The sequence below is a fragment of the Pezoporus occidentalis genome, unplaced genomic scaffold (genome assembly GCF_034315485.1).
Source record: "Pezoporus occidentalis ecotype Australia unplaced genomic scaffold, CSIRO_AGI_Poc_V1 ctg145, whole genome shotgun sequence".
Classification (NCBI taxonomy): Eukaryota; Metazoa; Chordata; class Aves; order Psittaciformes; family Psittacidae; genus Pezoporus; species Pezoporus occidentalis.
This window is the reverse complement of record NW_026913263.1, coordinates 654,198-674,367: the sequence shown is the minus strand read 5'-3', so window position 1 is coordinate 674,367 and position 20,170 is coordinate 654,198. Positions and strand designations below refer to the sequence as shown.

The following is a 20,170-nucleotide window of genomic DNA, read 5'->3' as shown; positions in this document are numbered from 1 at the left end:
ATGCACGTTAGCAGTTCTCAACCACGTCTGCTGCTTTAAATGTCTTTGTCAAACTACCTTTTCCTTGCTTTGCTTCAGAACTGCTTCTTTCTCGTTAAAGATAGGGTTTCCTCTTCCAGAAGGAGCACAGAAAGTTCATGACTTGTATTTTGCAAGTGGATGCAGATTTTTCAAGGCAGTATGATTTTTGAAACGTTTTTTGAATAAGTTAATCAAGGCTACGTCACCTCCTATTGTTAAAATATGCAGTGATCTTGCTCCTGAACCAGGAAATCTATTTTTAAAAAATACATAGCTCTAACATTTCAAATTAATCTTCTTGGTCATAGGTTTTAACATGTTCATTTTCTTTTTTAATAGGAAATCTTTTCAAATGCACAGAGCCATTAAAATCACATAGCTGTCTTATCCCCCAGTTTTCCTATACGTTTTGTTTTCTAAACTGTGACATCAGTTCCTGTATTGAGCCCTCTTTTGCCCTCACTCAGGTATGAGCAACAGAAGTGGTAGTGGTCGTTACTAAGAAAGAAGGTGGAACTGGTCTTTATGTGCTTATATTTGGCATGGTTATGCAGAACAAGGTTAATGTTCTACAAAATCACCATGCCTGTCTTCAGTTCTAAAGATAAAATGTTCTTTGTTTCCTACTGTGTTGTGATCTGATAAGGTCATCATAAAGCATTGAATTCTTTTTTGTCCCGAGCAGAGGGATTCAGTCAAACCAGCCTCCTGAGGAGGTGTGGAGGGGTTTTGTTCATTTGTGGGTTTGGGTTTTTTTTTACTAAATTGCTACTGGGTTTAAGACCGTCCATCTGACCCTGACAATTTTACCTTTCCCCAGAGATAAAAGCAATGAGGCATGTGCTGCTTGCCTTTTGGATTGCAACTTTATTTGTATACAGAACTTGCTGATCAGAAATCTATTGCATAGGCATGGCGTTTGTCAGTTCCCCAAAGGACATCCCTTCCCTTCCCCATGTGCTGATAAGTATTCTGTCTTTTACTTTGATCCTCTGATGAAAAGTGCATGCTTCATCTTCTACTTGTGAGTGATGTTTGTTTCTCTTTTTTTTCTCTCTCCTTGTCTTAATTTCCTGGCTTCTCTCCCTTTCCTTTCCCTTTGTTCCCTCCTCTTTCTTTCTGATGCAGAGATGAAGATAGTTGGGTGTAAGTGTCTGCTTTTTTGTGTAATGTCTGCTTATTGCTTGCTTTTTCCCATTTTCATATCTCTCATGTAATGTTGGGGACTGGTAAATATAGCAAATCATGACATCATAGGGAAGCTTTGGTAACAGAGAGGCATAGATTCATCTTACCAGTCTCTCTCCATACCACAGTGTTCCAGACAAATTTAGTAGCTGTGACAGTGGAATCCTTGTAAATGCAGACAAATGCAAAGGTGAGAAACATCTCAGCATCTGTGAGTACAAAGGCATGGCAAAAAAAATACGTTAAGAAATGGATACAGCAAAATCCATCAGCTGTTCTCAGAATATTTATGGCAAGAGAGTCAGTGAGACTTAAGACATAATTATGTAATAATTATTCCCCAAAAGCATTTACAAGAGTAAAAAATATTTTTATCATAAATAAACTTGCAGAGCTGAAGGAGATAAAAAAAAATATAGTAAAAATCAACTTTATACTACTGAAAGGAAGGCGTTTTCAGGGAAATAATTGAATTTAAAAGAGCATTGTGTGACTTCTTCTCTATACACAAACAATGGATAGCAAGTGATCCAAGTGTCATTTGTTCCTTTTCCTACAAACAATTGAGTGTTCTGTTCACTGAAAGCTAGAGTTAAGCTTAAATAATATGGGGGGGAGTTAATTGCCATAGAGGCAGTAGGTAAAAGCTGTTTCCCCTTGCTGTTGTAATATTACTTACGTGTTAATAGTTGCATACTACAGCTATTTCCAGAATATAGGCCTAAAAATAATTAGTGACTGGTGAAGGGTCAGAGAAATAAGCTGCTGAAGTGGATCTAATGTGATTCCCAGAGGCTGTCAGATCACACCAGGCTTCTTAACAGGCAAGTAGTAGTACAGTGGTCAGTACAGAGAATTTACACTAGTGTCAAAGGCATCTTCACTGTTAAGGGAGAATCGTGCAGCATGAGGCTGGCACTCTTCATCATTTGAGAAATGACTGAGAAGAAGTCCATGGTGGCCAGCCAGCAAGAAGGCCAAGAGCATTTGAGACCCATCCCATGTGTCACACTTTGTCAGTTTTTCCTTTAGTCTGGTTTGTAAAAATAACGTGGTGATCACAGTGCGGTTGTGGACATCACTCTGTTAACCTTGTCTGTGTTGAAATTACTGCATCTCGGGAGTAGTTGTGTGGGTTTTATTTGGAGAAAGTTACAACTAAGAGCAGGGTGTAGTGTGATGTTTGAGAGCAGAATCCAGTTGCTGGCACCCTGCTCCTGTGCAACAGCCTCCAAAGCTACCACGGAGAAGAGCTGTCCATCAGAAGAGAAACTGGTTTGATATACTTTTGGCCAGGAAGAAGAGCAGTTGCCATTGTAAAGAACTAGAACAGATACAGCTAAAGCACATTGTAACACTATACATGAATACCAGTAATTCTGCACTTTCCACTTTGTTTCCAAGACCTTACTTGCTGGACTGAGTCTCCTAGAGTCAAACCCCTGGTTGTTTCAACTGCTCTAACTTCATTTAAGTCAGTGGGGTGATGCTGATTAGCTGGGGGGGTGTTCATTTATGTACAGAGCATAAATATATGGGCTTGTTTTATCTTCAGCCATTGTGGAATATACTCCGAGTGTCCTCCTTGCCCATTGATGCTCTGGAGGCTACTGGTATTATTCTATAAAATGCCAGTATTTTCAAAAATATGTTAAACCCAGCCATGTTAGAGAGGCAAGTAGATAGTGTGTCATAGTGTTGGGCCACAATTGATGAAGATCATCTCAACAATTCAACAAATATAGACATAAATACTAATTTTTATAGATAGCTTTTTAATATACTTGGCTGCTTAGACTAAAGCCTCAGTATTAAAGAAAGAACAATTAGAATTTCCTGGATAAGTATAGTTATTAAGTTACTTGAAACTAGACCTGTATATCCTCAGTGTTGTGAGCTGCCACTTTTCCCCAGCTTACAGGTATATGTGTCCTTTACAGGTTCACAAAGTCACAGAACACTGACTTCTTAGGAAACAAATTCGCTAGAATCAGGAAGTCAAGGATCTGTTTGGCTTTCTCCTGTTGGAGGTTCTATGAATTATGTAGCTTTTTTTTGACACAGTATCCATCTGTATAAAACGGGGACAATTTCTGTCCTCAGTGTACAGAATCTTGCAGGATCCCTGAGTAAAAAGTCTTAGATTAAATGCAGATGGTGTCTATAAATTGCTACCGCTTTGCAGCTCAAGTTATGGGTTAGTTTTCTAGTGGAAAACCTATGTATCTTATCAGGATAAATCTCCTACCTATTCTAATAGATACTAGGCAGCTATTGGCCGTTGGACTACCTAATGTTATTAAGTCTTGAAGGTAATCAATAACCATTTGGAAGTCTTCCAGTACATTTCTTTATTTTGTAAACACAAAATCGATATTTGGCTCCTGTGGCCTTTTCCACTGCTCCTTTTTTTCCTTTTTGCTGTTAAAATAGTTTCAAGTGATTTGGGAGAGGATTTCATTTCAGTGTAAGTGAACCCCCAAAGCTGTAATTTATTCTTTATAATTTAAACCCTTGTGCATTTGACATAAGGCTTTGTAAATAGATTAAACCAAAGAAACAGACCCAAAACCCCATGCAGGTGAAGGGAGAGTAAAGGAAGAGCCACATAACACATCAGAAAATAAATATTTTATATGATTGTGAAAAATACTGGTGTCCAGGGTATTTCATAAAGAGTGACTCTCAGCAACTGCCTATGTAAAACTGCACATATTTTATTCTAAAAAGCAGTTTGTTTGTTTTTAAATTGAAAACAATTGTAGAGATGGGCTTTAAACCAGATACCATTCTCAAAGCTCATTAGGTTTTCAGTTCATCCTTGTCAGCCATCTAACACAAAGAGACATCAGCTTAAGCTACCATCCGCAGGTTTTAGTCTATAAACACTTCTGGCCCACTGGCCTTGTAGCACTTTTGTATTCCTATGCTAGTGCTAGGAGGCCACAGCTAACCCAGTTTTGTGGTCAGCACTGCTCTTTGTGAAGCTGTGAGGCCTGTGGGATGCAGGTTGGTGAACCACGCTGGTTTGCTCTCAGAATGCAGTTCTGCCACACAGAGCCACTTGTGTTTGTATGATGGTTTGCCGGAGAGAGGACATGAATAGTCTGCTTTGTTAAACAAGTTCTTTATTTATCATCTTTTCACGATGGAATCAAACATGGGAAAAGCTCTGTCTGCCAAGATTTTTGACTTGAGATGTAGCTGTCATTCCGTGTTAGAGCTGCCAGGGATCACTTCTCGATCCTACTGACCACGCTTTTTGTTCAGTCGCATCCAGGCAGCACTGCGCTGTCTGTGCACTCGTGTGGTGGTGTGCAGGCTGCCAATTGCATCCTCAAAATAAATCTGTTACTAAACTGCTCTCTCTGGTCAAGCATGTGCTCTAGTTTCTGTGCAGCCCATTAGTGCAGCTGAGCTCAAACCCCTCAAAACCAGTAGCAACTGGAGGAAAAGGGTGGCTTGAGCAGACTCAGCAAGTGATGTCATTAATGATGGCAGAAAGAGACATCTTTGTTGTAAGGTTATTTTTGCTAACTAAACAGAAGTGTTTGAGTTTGTAGCTGGAACTCCACTTCAAAGAAACTGATAGGCTCCATAACTGGTAGCCAAATGCTTTTTATCTTGGCCAGATCTTTTCTATTTTTTTAAGACTTGCAAGACAGTACTTTTACAAGAGAAGATGCACCATTATAGTTCACTAAAATACTTTTTCCCTTCTTATTTTCTTCATTTTGATGTAAATCCACTGTTTTTTAGGTCCTTTACCCCCCACCCCAAAGGCATATTTTTAATTAGCGCAGTAATAGACCTCCTGTTAAACTTAATGGAAGATAAGATGCTATTTATAACCAGATGCTGCCTTTAATTTAGGCTGGAAAATTATTTGCTATCTGACATTGGACTTTGCGTAGCCAAACTGTCTTTCAGAAAACAGGTCATAAATAAGGAAGCTCCAAAATGCTAATTATAATGAGTACAATTAATTTCTATTAAGATTCAGAGCATACAAATGGAAACTTTTTCCTTATGCAAACTGCTAAGGAAAAAGGATGGAGTCTGTTAAGCAGGATTTTCAAAATGAAAGTCCCTATGTAACCTATCTTTTGGGATGAAATTTGTATTTCCTTGATGCTTCTGTAGTCAACATACAGATAGCTTAGCTTGACTGTGAACAGCAAGATCAGTTTCTCTGTTGTTGTAGACCGCGGAGTATGGCTTTTGATGACTATTCTTTGATAAGAAAAACCAGATCAAGTATTTGAGGCCTTTCACCAGGCTCTTGCTGTCATCTTTTTCCTGTTAATGAACCACAGCATTTTCAGACCTCTAACTGTGAGGTGTTTCAAGTAGTCAACTCTGTGTGAATCCACAGTGAGAGAGAGGTTGATGGAAAAAGGAGGACATTTTGCATACAGATGCCCATTCATAGAGAGTTCCTAGCAAAAAGCACTGAGTGTCAGCTGCAGGGCTGTATTTTCCATGCTTAAAAAGTTGTACTTTCCTCCAGAAATAAAAATGAAAATAAAGACAGGACTGAAAGCTTCTATTGTTTGTCCCTACAGTAGCTTAAGGAACAAATTCTGGGGGGTTATAGACTTCAGGAAGAATTTAAAGTGCTGCTTTGCCAGACACAAAAGGATATCCCACACTGCCTGAAAGCAAATGCTGCCTATTTCATTGTGCTTCTGATTAATAAACAGATTTAACTGCATCAGTTTCTCCAAGTGGAAGAAATCAGACACTCAAGGAGTCTCTGCTTTGCTGGATAACCATTCCATTACTTCATTATTTAGTCTCTTGAGACTGCTTAACAAAATATTGCCCTGAAAGGGTTTATTTTTTTTAATTTCATTTTTTTTGTAGTTTTATATATTGCCCTTTAGTCTGTTTGCCTTTCTGACAAGTAAATAAGAGCAAGTGCTAAGTGCGAACCATCATGAAATGGTGACAGCAACTAAATCTTACAGAAGAATAGGTGCTACCTGCTATCCTTTTAGTGCATGATTTAGGGCTGGCTGCATTAGTTTCAACAGCAGAGTTTCACAAACCAGATTCTTAAAAAAACCCCAAACCAGTTGAGCTAGAACTGTGAAATTCAGGATAACAAGATGCTGAGAGGGATGATAGCATTTCTATTTCTGAATATAGTCATTTGCTCTGAAAGCTCTTGAAAATGAGAAATTGGCAAGTATCCATACTGCCCGCTTTCTTACATCCATGCATATGGATACCAGAGGCTAGCCAGGAATCTAGCAAAAAAAATAATTTATGGTTCCTTCAAAACCCTTCTGAACAGAATTAAACCAGGTTCCCAAAAAGACTGCTTTTATTTTGGTGTTATGATAAAAAGATATTATGAAAATACAGAAAATCCTAAAGGGCTAACTGAACATAATTTTCTGCTCATCATCACTAGAACACTTATTTTTCTTAAAATATATTGGAAATAGGAAGAATGTTTTGTCAGGCTTCGCCTGATGCTTCCAAATCGGCTAACTAGGCAAAGTAGTAGAAGGTTTTCTCCCTTCCCACTTACACAATAAAAGCAAGTATTGATTCTGAGTTCACATTTAATAAAGGCATTACTAACAATGGTCTGATTTTATGCATTGATATTAAAATGTTCATCTCTATTAACAATTAACTTGCTGCTTGGAATGATTTGAGCATCAGCCATGGTCTTGCAGAACACAGAAAACGATTTGCACAATGCAGATATATTGCACACAGGCACAGTGTTCTGTGTTGAATTGACATGTGTGACTCCACTCTTTTACTGTAGGTGATATACGCAATGACTTATACCTGACGTTAGAGAAGGGAGACTTTGAAAGAGGTGGGAAAAGTGTGCAGAAGAACATTGAAGTGACCATGTATGTGCTCTATGCTGATGGGGAAATCTTGAAGGTAAGCGCTTATTATTCCCTCTTTGAGCTTCAGGTGCCGTCTGCTTGCTGTATGGACATGTTCTTGTTTCCTTGTCCCTGCTGCAAGGGAAGCACTAAGATAAAACTAGATCTTATTTTTTGAACCATGTATTATGATGAAGTGGTCAGTTAGAAATCTGAAAGCATCTGGAGCAGTTCCCCTTTACGGCAATAGAGGACTTGGAGAAAATATTCATAAACTGAAAAGCTTACGTAATTTCAGATGTGATGTTGGTGGCTATAGAAAAAGAAAAATCAGGGTAACTGATCAGAAATAACTGAAGAGTATCTGACAAATAGCTAAAATTATATAATGTGTTCTGTACAACATGGTGGACTGCGATTACAAGAGAGACTTTTAAATCCGAGTTGTTGGAGTTAGTTTTGGGAAATAAATTTGAGTAGCTGTATTGCCAAGGTCTTGATTTACACCCTGGGTTGGTTCCATTCCAGCTGTGGATGGTGATGGTTAATGTTTTTCTTTCTTCCTCCATTCTTTTAGTATTCCTAAAGAGTAGAAGGTAGGCAAGTCAGCTTGGGGGGGAGAAGGTGTGAGGACAGAGAAGTAAATGGAAAGTATTCCGATATAAACATCTATCAGAAATAAAATAACTCACACCCCCCGCCTCCCCCTTTTTTTTTTACCTCCACTGCCATTTTATGGCCTTCAGAGCCACTACCTTAGAAGAGCCTGAACACCACAGTGCTTGTGTACCAAACTCACTGCCACAGTCTGGTTTGTTGGGTTTGGGTTTTGTTGTGTTGGCTTTTTTAGTTGAAAGGATATGTTTTCCTTTATTACTATAATTATTTGTGTTTCCATTGAAAGTGAAGTATATCTCTTGTAAGGAAACGGTTTGCGCTCATAGCTGTTGCAGGAAGATCACAGTGCTTTTCTGTTGAATTGCATTAGGCATGCCTTTCAAACTGAGTGGCAGACTTTTAATCATGGCTTTGTTTCACAGCAGTCTGCCAAAGACCAGTATAGGTCTTTTCCCTCCAAACTGCAATATCATCATCTTCAACCACTAATGTACATAAAGGTAGAGAATTTTACTGGAATTGTGACTAATGATTAAGTATAAAAGCCGTATAATTTCTAGACATCATCAGTCTTCTGTGGTTTTGGTTGGAATGGTCATACACAGTTACTAAGTTATCTTTTTCTTACCTTTTCCTGTAACAGTACTTCAGGGCTTTACCAGGGGATAGTGGAACAAACGTGGTAAAAAGACTAGTGGAAGGCAGTCAATCCAAGCAGAAAAAAAGAACGGTGAATGTTTGTCATAAAAGAGAGACTTTGCATAGATGGATTTTTTGGTTTTGTTTTTTTTTAAGCAAAAACCACATAGTTAAAATCTGTACCAGTTTTTATGTTACTGCTCCTCTGTACAGTTGTAGTTAAAGTAACAAAGATACTTCATTTACGTCAGGGAGATCTTTGGTTCATGACATCCGATGATGCCAAAGATCCATTGTGTTTCAAACATGCAGGCATTAGAAGTTTTCTACATAGGAAATACTTATATGATAGTGTAAGCTATTATATCTTCTCAAAAATAAGTAAAAGGGGCATCAAGGACACTAGAAGTTGAACTCTCCTTCCCTTTAATTAGCACTCCTCACTGCTTAGGTATGTTTTTGTTCTTTCTTAACTGCAGATTGGAACTAGGAAAACAACATGTAATACTGTCAGTTGAACTGACTGTAGAGGCATAGTTCAGAAGTGCTGCATAGAATCATAGAATAGTTAGGGTTGGAAAGGACCTTAAGATCATCAAGTTCCACCCCCCCTGCCATGGGCAGGGTCACCTCACAGTAAACCATATCACCCAAGGCCTCATCCAACCCGGTCTTGAACACTGCCAGGGATGGAGCATTCACAACCTCCCTGGGCAACCCATTCCAGTGCCTCACCACCCTCACAGGAAAGAATTTCCTCCTTATATCCAATCTAAACTTCCCCTGTTTAAGTTTTAACCCGTTACCCCTTGTCCTATCACTACAGTCCCTAATGAAGAGTCCCTCCCCAGCATCCCTATAGGCCCCCTTCAGATACTGGAAGGCTGCTATGAGGTCTCCATGCAGCCTTCTCTTCTCCAGGCTGAACAGCCCCAACTTCCTCACCCTGTCTTCATACAGGAGGTGCTCCAGCCCCTGATCATCCTCGTGGCCTCCTCTGGACTTGTTCCAACAGTTCCATGTCCTTTTTATGTTGAGGACACCAGAACTGCACACAATGCTCCAGGTGAGGTCTCACAAGAGCAGAGCAGAGGGGCAGGATCACCTCCTTCAACCTGCTGGTGACTCTCCTTTTGACATGCACATAAGAGAGAGAATTGGCCACCTAGACCCGAGTTTGAAAACTAATCATGTGTCTTCTTTTTTCATTGCTGCCATAGTTTCCACATGATTTAAAAAAAATCTGCAAATTCATCTACAAAAGTTAAAGCGCATGAAGCAGCCATCTGGGATTGCTTCTAACTTAGTGGGTTATCTTGCCATTCGCTGGTAACACCCTTGTAGAAGACAGTTGACCCTGTTAAGTGTATGTATATGGTTGCTGTAAGTCTATAGAAATGCTCTGAAAATGGTAAGGATTCAGTTCCTTAAACTACAGATTTCCGATTTGTCTCAATTTCAGAATGCAAATTTTGGTTGTAAAATATAGGCAAAATTTATGCTTAGGATCTTGCCATGCTTCAGGTGAAAAGCCCCCTCAATTCTGACCATCCCACCTGTGCAGTGGGCTTTGGGAAGTCTGGGTATCCGTTTGTCTAAAACTTTGCACAGCTCTGTTAGTCAGGCTTATTTTAGTATCCCAAATGGATACTGGTTTATCTTTTGTGTTAAGAATTTAGTTTTACATCCTAGGTGGCTTGTTTTTCACTGCAACCATCTAGTTCATGTAATCTTCAGTGTGTACACCTTAGAGCAGTGTTCTGAGAGGAAGGAGCTGGTTTACCCAAAGGCAGAATGTAACCATTCCTAGATGAAGCAGCTGTGAAGAGACTGATAGAACTGGGCTTTCATCTCAGTCATTCGGCATAATTTAAAAGAAAATACTGAAGAGTGCAACAAGATGAGTCTAACAGCTTTTTAATTTAAATGTTAAGAATGAGGTTTGTGTTGGGTAGGGCTTGGTGCAGAACTGAAGGGAATTGCTTTCTTTGGATTCCCTGACCCCCACATGATCACTTGCGTGACCCGAGGTTGTTTTCACAGTCAAGTGTAGCTATTTTATTTCTTCTGTTTTCTTTGTGTAATGATGACATTAATTTGGTAACTTTCAGTAGGTGATAGAGTAGAGAAGTTAATAAAAAACTCCAACTTTACAATAGTATGTGCAGAACACTGGAAGTTCAATCACTGACCCAAAGCAGCGCTGCTCTTGGTTGAAATATCTTTTGCTGTTCCTGATGTATGCCTTTCCTTAGTAGCGACTGCCAAATGGGATAGAGCATGCTGAGTTATACCATACAGCTGTGAAATTGCCACAAAATATTCATCTGATACTAGAATAAAATCTCTAAACTTTGCCTGACCAGCAGCACAATCCACAATTACGCCTTTGTGCATGAAAGTCTTTGTGAAGACTTAAGCAGAACCACACACAGTGTTAAAGAGACTATTCTGTCTGCCTCAAATCTTTATTGCTGTTGAATATATCTTGGTCCAAAAATAGTCCTATTGAAAGCAGTGAAATTATTCCCCGAATATAGTGCTGTCCAAAATGAAAATGAGTATTTTCTTTTCAAAATGGTCTTACTCAATTGTTAGCTTCTTTCCATACAGTCTGAAAAATAAAAACCCTTGACACATTTCTCACTTATTCTTCTTTCCGTTCCAGTGTCAGGAATATCTTGCTAACCGCAAGGCATACCTTAAATGGTAAAATTCTGACCTAATACTGCTTCTACTTCAGCTTCCCTTACTTGCCTCTGCCCTCTAGTTCACCTACATACTTGGTTCTCATGGTAACTAGGTGTACAAAACCTATTTTCATAATGATATTTTTGCCAGTCACAACTCGGAAGGAATTAAAGATGAAACCAGCCTCCCTCCTCAGCCTATAGACTGTAGTATAAACATTTATCAACTATATTAACAACCAGAAGGGAAGACTCATCTAGTATTTAAGTTCATCACTCAGCAACTGACCAGTTGTCTGCCACGCAGGTAATTTTTTTGAGGCAAAGGAAAAAAGCTCACATTAAAATTAGAATTCTTCTTGTACCTTACAGAAGAACACAAACACTTTTATTGTCTCCTAAGAACCTCACACAGAAGGAGGTTTCAGTTGTCGTGTTGAAGCCCAGCAAGTTACTCTGAATACAGAATGTAACTGGAATGTTGCAGGCATTCTGTTTTTACTGCTGCCCCCACTAGGATCACTCCAACCTGTTCATATCTGCAACAGTTAATTCTTGTTGCTGTACAAAAAAAAATAATCAACTGTGTGCTGGGATTGTGGCACATCCCATATGATGGCTACGGCTTACGTGAAGGGACTGAGTTTTGGGAGTGAATGCTAGTCACTCGGGTTGGATTAGAGCCTTTGCAGTGAATCTCCGTCCAGGGAGGCTGTTCTTGCTTTGAATCCTAAGCTTCCAGATAGCTTTTATTTCCTTTTGGGCTCCTTCACAAATTCTTAACTGTCCTGAAGGCAGAAGAATATTAGCACAGGCCAAACTAACTGAGTCTGGTTGATGGGATATGCTTGATTTGGTAGTCTTCTGATTACAGGTGAATAAATCAAGTCAACATTGTTGGTATTTTCTTGGGATAGAATTTAGAGATGCCTTGAAGAAATGACCAGTAGTTTTTCTTGTCACGGGTACTGTTCCTTCTGAGGTGTTTTATACTGCATGTGTTGTTCTGGATCTGCTTAGCTTCTGTTTCTTTGTGGATTCTTATCCTTACAGATGCTAAAAGTGAAGAATCCCCTAGCTCTTTTTTCTGCATGGTTTTGTAAGATGTCATATCTTTTGGATCACTTTGTAAGTGCCAGGTCTAGAACATGGGGTAGTGCTTATATAAATAAATGTGCTTCCTGCTCCATGTCTTCATTAAAAAGGACCTTTTACTGACCGTATTTCAGGATTTCTCCTTTGCTCACGTTTGGACTAAGGATTTCTGTATTTGCTACACGATAGTCACTCATGTTTTCTGTCATCTGTATTTTGAGGATGCATAGATTGGTCAAGATCTCTGAGCTTTTTATATCTCAGAGCAAAAATTTAGATCCCATTATATTTTTAGGTGATGACAGTTCAACAGAAATTCTTTGCTTACCAGGAAGAAAGTAGTTTGATTTTCTGGGATACTCAGTGCAGCTGGATAGTTGTAGTTTAAAAAGACCAACATTTTTAAGAGCTTGAAAAGTTCAGGTGTCACTTCTGAACCGAGATACTGGAGCAGAAATCTGATTAAACTGTATTTTCAAGAAAGTCTAACATTACAAGTGATGGAACTATTAAGAATTCTTTTTTATTAATCTTTATACATTTGGACTTAGGTGTTTATTGTATCTGTTCTATACTTGATAGAAAACTTAGCTTAAATAATAAGTTAAGATGCAGTATCATGGGTCTCCTAGCTTATCCTTTGACCCAAAACACAGTTTAAAGAGCTCTTAAAAAAATTGCGATTTTATTGTGTCTGAGTTTCTGCTCCTGACTCTTCCTTTGTGTCTACAGAAGGATATGAATTATATAAAGGTTATCCCTATGCAATAATATGACTCATCCATAGTGATGTGCTGTCTTTTAATCTTGAACTGTTTTCTTTTCTTCCAGGACTGCATCAGCCTGGGCTCAGGAGAGCCGAGCAGGAGTGCATACCACTCTTTTGTGCTTTACCACAATAACAGCCCTCGATGGGGGGAAATCATAAAGTTGCCCATCCCGATAGACAGATTCCGTGGGTCTCACCTCCGGTTTGAGTTCAGGCATTGCTCCAGTGAGTGCCAAATGTAACCAAGAGAAATCCAGCAAAGCTGAGGTCTTTCCAGTGTCAATTTATAGTTGGATGAGTCTGTAACTGGGTGGAAAGCAGGAAAGGGCACTGACCTAAAATACAGCAAAGGTGCACTGCTCATTAGCCAGTTGCTATGTTTATTACCACATTTAAACCACCATGATAATCAGTGCAGGGCAAAACATTCTGTAAATGTTCTCCCCTGCTGTGCTTTTGCTGTATTTTCTTACAGAATGTTTTTGTTACAAGCATGTATATTCTATATTTCACTGTGTTGGGCATGTTTGTTTTGAGGCTTGCTGATCATTTGCATGGAATTAGATAAAGTGTATTGTATGTTGTTTCTTAGGTAATCTGCATGCTTTTTGTTAGGCATGCAGAGAAGTTGGTGAATAACCTTGGGGTATATATAGACAGAATATGTACAAATATGATTCCTTGCTTCTGTCTCGTGCTACAGCAAAAGACAAGGGAGAAAAGAAGCTCTTTGGTTTTGCATTCACTCCGTTGATGAGAGATGATGGCACTACTTTGTCTGATGATATCCATGAGCTTTATGTTTATAAGGTACCGGTTCCTCTGCAGACTTCCTACTCATTCCTACTCATCTCTTCTTGAGTTTAAATATGTAACAATCATTACATTATCTTCCCCCCGCCCCACCCCAATTGGAATTATGTGAGGAACAGGTTAGTAGTAGTTTCAAGACTTTATAAGCTCAAACATGGATGACCAGATACGGACAAAGCCTTCTGTTCTAAGGACAGATAACGGTGATCTAGCTTCTGTTAATGCTATCCATTTTGAATTCAAACGTAGTAGTGTTTATGAGCATTCAGGAGTTTTACCTGCCTGTGGCATTACTCTATGCCTTTGTAGTATGAAATCATGCTATAGCTTGGCAACCCTGTAGCAAGGGGTTTGGGGTGGGTTGTTAGGGTTTTTTCCTCCTGCTGATTTACCTCGGTTTATTTCTTCAGTATGATTTTCAGACAGCAGCACTAAGTTCTGCAGTTGGAAGACTGTGATAAGTTCTAAAGAGTCATTGGGAAGGAGACCACACTTTCTAGAGCTGGGTTGGTTTGTGTACGTGCAGGCCCTGAAGGCAGCAAGCACAACTTTTTCTTAGAAGTGTTTTTGTGCACCCAGAAATTCATATAAGTAGTTAGGCAGTTGCTTTCCGGGTGTGAGTGTGTGGAATGAGATAGAGTGGGTGCAATTCCATTTCTTGTCCTGTACCCACAGTGTGATGAGAACAGCACATTTAACAATCACGCACTGTACCTGGGGCTGCCTTGCTGCAAAGAGGACTACAATGGCTGCCCCAACATCCCCTCGAGCCTCATTTTCCAGCGCAGCACCAAAGAGACCTTTTCAGTCTCCACACAGCTTTCTTCTACCAAACTGACCCAGAATGGTAAGTAGTGCATCCTTCGAAACTGCCCAGAGAAACAGGGATTATGAGAAAGAGAAATAACATGGCTATGCTTGTGCTGTGTTTATTTTACTAAAATATTCCTTTGTTATAATTTAATTATATGTAGGCTTTTTTTTTACTAACATGACTGAAACGAGCAGAAAGGTTTTTTTGAGGAAATAAGGATATTGAGAGATGGCAGAGAAATTACAGACGCTACTGTAAGTGCAAGAGAAGGGTTATGACAGAATATGTTAAAGCAAAGTTTTCATTAAATGATTGAAGAACAAAAAATTCAATGCTGGCTCTTCTGCACAAGCCAAAGGTTTTGTGCATCTTTTGTTACACAGTTGCTAAGCAAATAAAAATTTGTTATGGCAACATCCCTGAAGCATGGGAAGGCAGAAATGGATTGTCCACAGTGCAGTGTGAACTCACATAGGGAAAAATGCAGTCTCTGCTCTTTCTAAAGTACTTTGCCATTCCTCCCTTCTTTGTTGTTGTTAGTAGTATTGGACTTACTCCCTGTTTCTCTCTCTTACTGTGTTTTTTGCCCTGAGAAGTGTGAACTGCAACAAGAGCAGAAGTGTAACATGCACTGAATCTCTGGTGGGGCTGGGGTTGCCATTCTTCCTTCTGTGTATGGATTCTAGCTCTTTCTCTCACTCCTCTGCAGTGGATTTGCTTGCCCTACTGAAATGGAAAGCTTACCCAGATCGTGTGATGGATATTTTAGGAAGACTGAGACATGTCAGTGGCGAGGAAATTGTTAAGGTATTACATGAAATAACAGGTTTTGGATGTATCTGTGATAGCAGGGGAACTCAGACCTGCAGGGCACTTCAGAATGTTCCCTCTTACTGTACTTTTTTGTTCATGCTGTGAATTTAGAGGGTGAGAATTGGGATTTTATTTTGACATGAAACTGAGCGGGGAGGTACACTCCAAAAATTGATGAGCAATTAGTCCTTGGGATCAAAACAGAGCTAATCTTTAGTAATTCGTTCACTCACATGTGCTGCAAGTATCAGCACCAACTGTACGGCCACTCTTGTTGAGCCATGCTGCTTGCTGATGTAAACGCAACCACTGGCAGTGATGGTCTGTGCAGACTTACCTGTTCCAGTAGTCTTTTCTAGAGGACCTTCTCCAAAATGGCCTCAGTGTGGTTGGTCATTTCTAGAGTGAAGAAAACAGAGTTGACTCAGAAAACGTGACCTTTCCTATGTTCCAAACAAGTGTGTAGAGGAGAAACATGAGATGTAGAAAGTCAAGTTTTGCTCAATAACCAGGAAACCATCCTGCAAATCCATTCTCCTGTCCCCAGCACTGTGAAGTGGAGCTGTTGCCTAGAGCACCAGTTGCTCTGGTGTTGTCTCCACTGCTACACTACATGCCAATCCTTTGTGTGACCTGAACTTTCTTAGGTCAGATGAACTTCTGCATGCATTTGCATGCTTGTGGTTTCGGGGGGAAGGTGGGGGGGTGTGAAGTGCATTCCAGGTATCCTTCTGATAATTTTAGGTGCTGAGAACTCTCCCTAGAATTTGCTTCTATAAATCTTCTAAGTAAAAGCAGGAGATAATTTGTAACGCTAAACAACCAAAGAGAAGAAACCAAAGCAACATCCAATCATTTAATTAGTAGTTTCTGATTAAATTCACTTTGCTGTAACTCATTAGAATGTTGACACATCTTGAATCTTAATGTTCCTGAGAACTTTGTAATGGTAACAGAAGAGGACAATACCCCGTTTATGTGGGAATTCTTCAAGAATGTCACGTTTTGTACCCGTTGTTTGCAGGGTAGTGCAAGTATCTGGTTTTTTTAATAGAGAAAAGCATAAGATGTGGGTTAAATTATTCCAAGGGGAGAAGTAATTGATTCACTCCCTAACTCACCTGCTATTTGGCACTGGGATATGCAATAATTCAGAAAAAAAAAGAAATTTTATCCTTCTGGGGACTCCATAAATTGTTACATTTTATTTCTTGCTTTCCACATCAGAAATTTAATTAGAATAGATTACGAAATCATGGGAGAATATGCAGTTGACTTGATCTTCATCATTCTTCTTCACAGTCATCCTTTCCAAGGACTGTGCTTTCAGGAAGGAAAATCGCCGAGTTGTTTGCATTCAGTAAGCCTCAGTGTGAGGGAGAAAAGAAACAATTGGCAGTATGTAACTTGTCCCAGTTAATGCTGTTACAAAAGCTTTACTTTGTCATACAACAAAACTTTTCAGTATTAAACACAATTTGAAGCACCGGTTACTGTGCTTCCAAGCCTTAAATTTGATGATAAGCAGTATGTGATCCACAGTAATGACATCAAAGTAAGTTGTTTTGCCACTGTTGTTAGGCAGCACTTTTAGTCAGCTTACAGTGAAAGGAACACTTGGTTATATTTACAGATCAGTCATGCGGTACATATTTGTGGTTTTCTAGTTTTTCTGTCATTTTTGTTTCGAAATACTCATTTAAAGAGGAGAATTCTTCTTCATCAAAACAAATGAAAATCTGTCACGTCACATGGATGAACCTGAAGTGGTTCGTCTTTGGCAAGCGTTTCACAAAAATACCAACGTGTATGAAATAATTAAAGCAGGGGAGAATAACCTTCGTTTGAATACAATTTCAGTTTGAAATTCTGTGTTTATTCATGTCATTTTAGTTCCTACAAGATATTCTCGACACGTTGTTTGTAGTTTTGGATGACAACACAGAAAAGTATGGTCTGTTGGTCTTTCAGTCTTTGGTAAGTTCCTGCGTTGTTACTTTATTTCATGGTCAGTGAGTTTTAACTCTCTTATTGTCATGTAACTGGTATTTTACTTCCATAAAATATGAAATACTTAGCTGGATCAGGCCTTATATTTTCTGTAGTCATCTTGGGTGAGGAGGGCAGGTAGTCCAAACAGATCTGAGGGTAGCAATATTTGCTGTCACTTGGGAGAAGCAAACAATAACACCTAATAACACAGCTACTGACTGTTTAAAGAAACTCATGTATTTCTTTGTTCCTTAGCTTGTGTGACTTGCTTATAGAAACCTAGCAACAATGTGCCATTTCCTTTAGTATGGGTTCACTTTTTCATCTCCCACAGGTATTCATCATAAATCTGCTGCGTGACAGCAAGTATTTTCATTTTCGACCTGTGATGGACACTTATATTCAGAAGCACTTTGCAGGAGCACTTGCTTACAAGTAGGTGTTGTTTATCCATCACTTCAAGAGATGGTATTAGCACACTTTTGAGCAATGTCGCCATCAGAATCTTAACCTTCATGTTAGTTGTGGTTTTCAAAAGCGGAACTACTCAGATAAAAGTTTTGCAGCACAGTTGCAGAGAAAAGAGCTGAATGTCACCTGTGGCTAAGAAAGACTTTGGAGTTTGGCTGAACTGGCAAAACCTACTTTCTTTTTTTTTTTAGCTGAAGAGACACTGTCACTCAGCAACAGCTCATTATCAGGCTGTACTAATGAGCTACCAAGAGCATATACATCTCTTGTCTTAAAGGTGTTTGGATAAAAGACTTGTGTGACAGCTTAGGCAACTAACAGTAATTTCCTCTTCCAAGGTAGACAGGTATTCACATGAGATGTTCTATTTGATTACAGTAAACAATTTCAGGAGATCACAAACTTATTTTCACTGTCACTTTGAAGATTCTCCCTTGCTTTCTAGTATTTGAGTTTTGCATCAGGGAATAGGACAGATTTTTGAAAGCAGTAGCAGTTACCATTCAGGGTGTTGTTTTTCCTTTCTCTTAGACCATTTATTTATTTATTACACCATTTGAGCATATTCTATCTATTATAAACTATTAAAAATGGCTTATAATTGACTGGTTTAAGCCATTCACATTTTAGTGTAATTAAAACAAATATAAAAATTCAGTCAGTGGTAGGTAAAACTGTAGATACTGTGCAACACAGGAGAGCAAAGTAATCTTCAGAGGGTAAAAAGATGTTCTGCTTCGTGTTAATTATCACCTCTTTCAGACAAAACAAGTGATTTTTTGATAGTCTGATGTCTGAAATAAAACATGCTTTTAATACAACCCTTTAGGTTAGCCCAGATGGTATTGTTCACGTAGGAAATGGGTACATGTATTTTCTTTGTGATCTTTGTCTCTAAAAACTTAGAGGAGATCTGGAATTTCTTATCAAAAAAGAAACAAGAGGATGCTTTGGTCTTAAAACTGTATTACATGCCTTTATCAAAGCTGTCTCTTTAGTAACATCTCTTTGATGTTCTCCTAGTCTGCCTCATGATGTAAGTCAGTTACAGAGAAGAAATTGTTTCTGGTTTTGAAACCTGACTAAACGTATATATTTTGTGAATTCTGCAGCTGGGACAGCAGTAGGTGACCACTGAAAGGGAGTGATATGAGACTGTTTTATAGATTTCTCGCTAAACCCAACATGCTTGTTGCCTGTCTAATTTTAAAGCAGTGCTGAAGTTTCCTCTTCTTTTCACTGTTTGTTATATTCAGAGAACTGATCCGATGTCTGAAGTGGTACATGGACCGCTCAGCTGAGCTTGTGCGCCAGGACCACATCCAGGAAGCAATGCGAGTGCGTATTCAGTGGAGTGTTTCTGTGTCTGTTCCATCTGTGGCTACAAAAACCCCAGGGAAGCTGTAAATACAACTCAGGGTAGTCTGGCACTGAGTTCTTATTTGTTTAACCAGATTTTATATACGTGTGTATATATATATTGCCAAAAAATTTATTTTGGAGGCGATTCACTCTTGTGCATTAAAAACTAGAATTGTGTCTCCTTAAGTCCTTTTGAAGCCCTATGGAGAACTTAAGCGTGACTTACATGGGACATATATGCTATGGCCATTTATATATGCAGTCTGCACCATGCACTTCAAGAAGCAGTTATTGTGAAAGTATTTGGCAGAGGTGCTGTGGATCAGAGATATGCTTTTCATTTCTGGCTGTGAGACAGGTTTTTTGTATTAGGAGTTGAATTTCTGGATTACTTTAAGGAGGAGAAAAACGAGCTTTTAAGTAGATGGAAATTCTAACTGTCATTGCACAGGACTGAATCACACTTCTGTGATGAGGGCATAATCTCGCAGCAAGGCACAGCTTCCTGATGGTGTGGAAACAAAGGGAATCGTTTTGGTGCCATTGCAGAGAAATCACAGAATAAATAGAGTGTTAAATACATAGTTTAAAACAAAAAGACAATGTGTCACGTACATCCTGTACACAAATACCAGGTTCCAAAATGTGTGGCAAGATACTTTTCTCTGTGTGAATGTCCATCTGTACCTTCTTACTCTGAGCAGGCTTGTGTCCGAACATTTGAGTCTGGGCACTCTGAGAGCTGGTAGCCATGGCAGAGATGAGCTCTTCCTTTGTCTCGCTTTCTCCTGTCAGGACAAATAGGTGAAGCATCTCACAGGTGAAGCACGCACACGTACATACACTGTTCCTTTAATTTCTGGCAACCATTTGGGAAAGTCAGAGTTTGTTCTATGTAAACGTATTTATGCTTGTGTCTTGGTGTGTGTTTCAGACTTTCTTGTGGCTCTCTCTTTCTTGTGTTATTTTTGTTCTTTGTTTTGCCTCCTTTAGTCTGATTTAGTCAGCATTTTAGAGGAAGTAATTATTT

The 20,170-nt window shown here is 39.2% G+C and overlaps 1 protein-coding gene across 9 annotated transcripts in view; it reads left to right on the top strand.

Moving 5' to 3' along the window:
* DOCK3 (dedicator of cytokinesis 3) overlaps positions 1–20,170 on the top strand; it is a 205,349-nt gene that overhangs the window by 125,932 nt on the left and 59,247 nt on the right. For all 9 annotated transcript variants that reach the window (XM_062610197.1, XM_062610194.1, XM_062610199.1 and 6 more), the window contains exons 15-22: positions 6,995–7,119; positions 12,938–13,100; positions 13,579–13,685; positions 14,364–14,535; positions 15,212–15,309; positions 17,209–17,292; positions 17,642–17,742; positions 19,035–19,116. In XM_062610197.1, the coding sequence (XP_062466181.1) occupies positions 6,995–7,119; positions 12,938–13,100; positions 13,579–13,685; positions 14,364–14,535; positions 15,212–15,309; positions 17,209–17,292; positions 17,642–17,742; positions 19,035–19,116 (932 nt within the window). The remainder of the gene's footprint in view (positions 1–6,994; positions 7,120–12,937; positions 13,101–13,578; positions 13,686–14,363; positions 14,536–15,211; positions 15,310–17,208; positions 17,293–17,641; positions 17,743–19,034; positions 19,117–20,170) is intronic.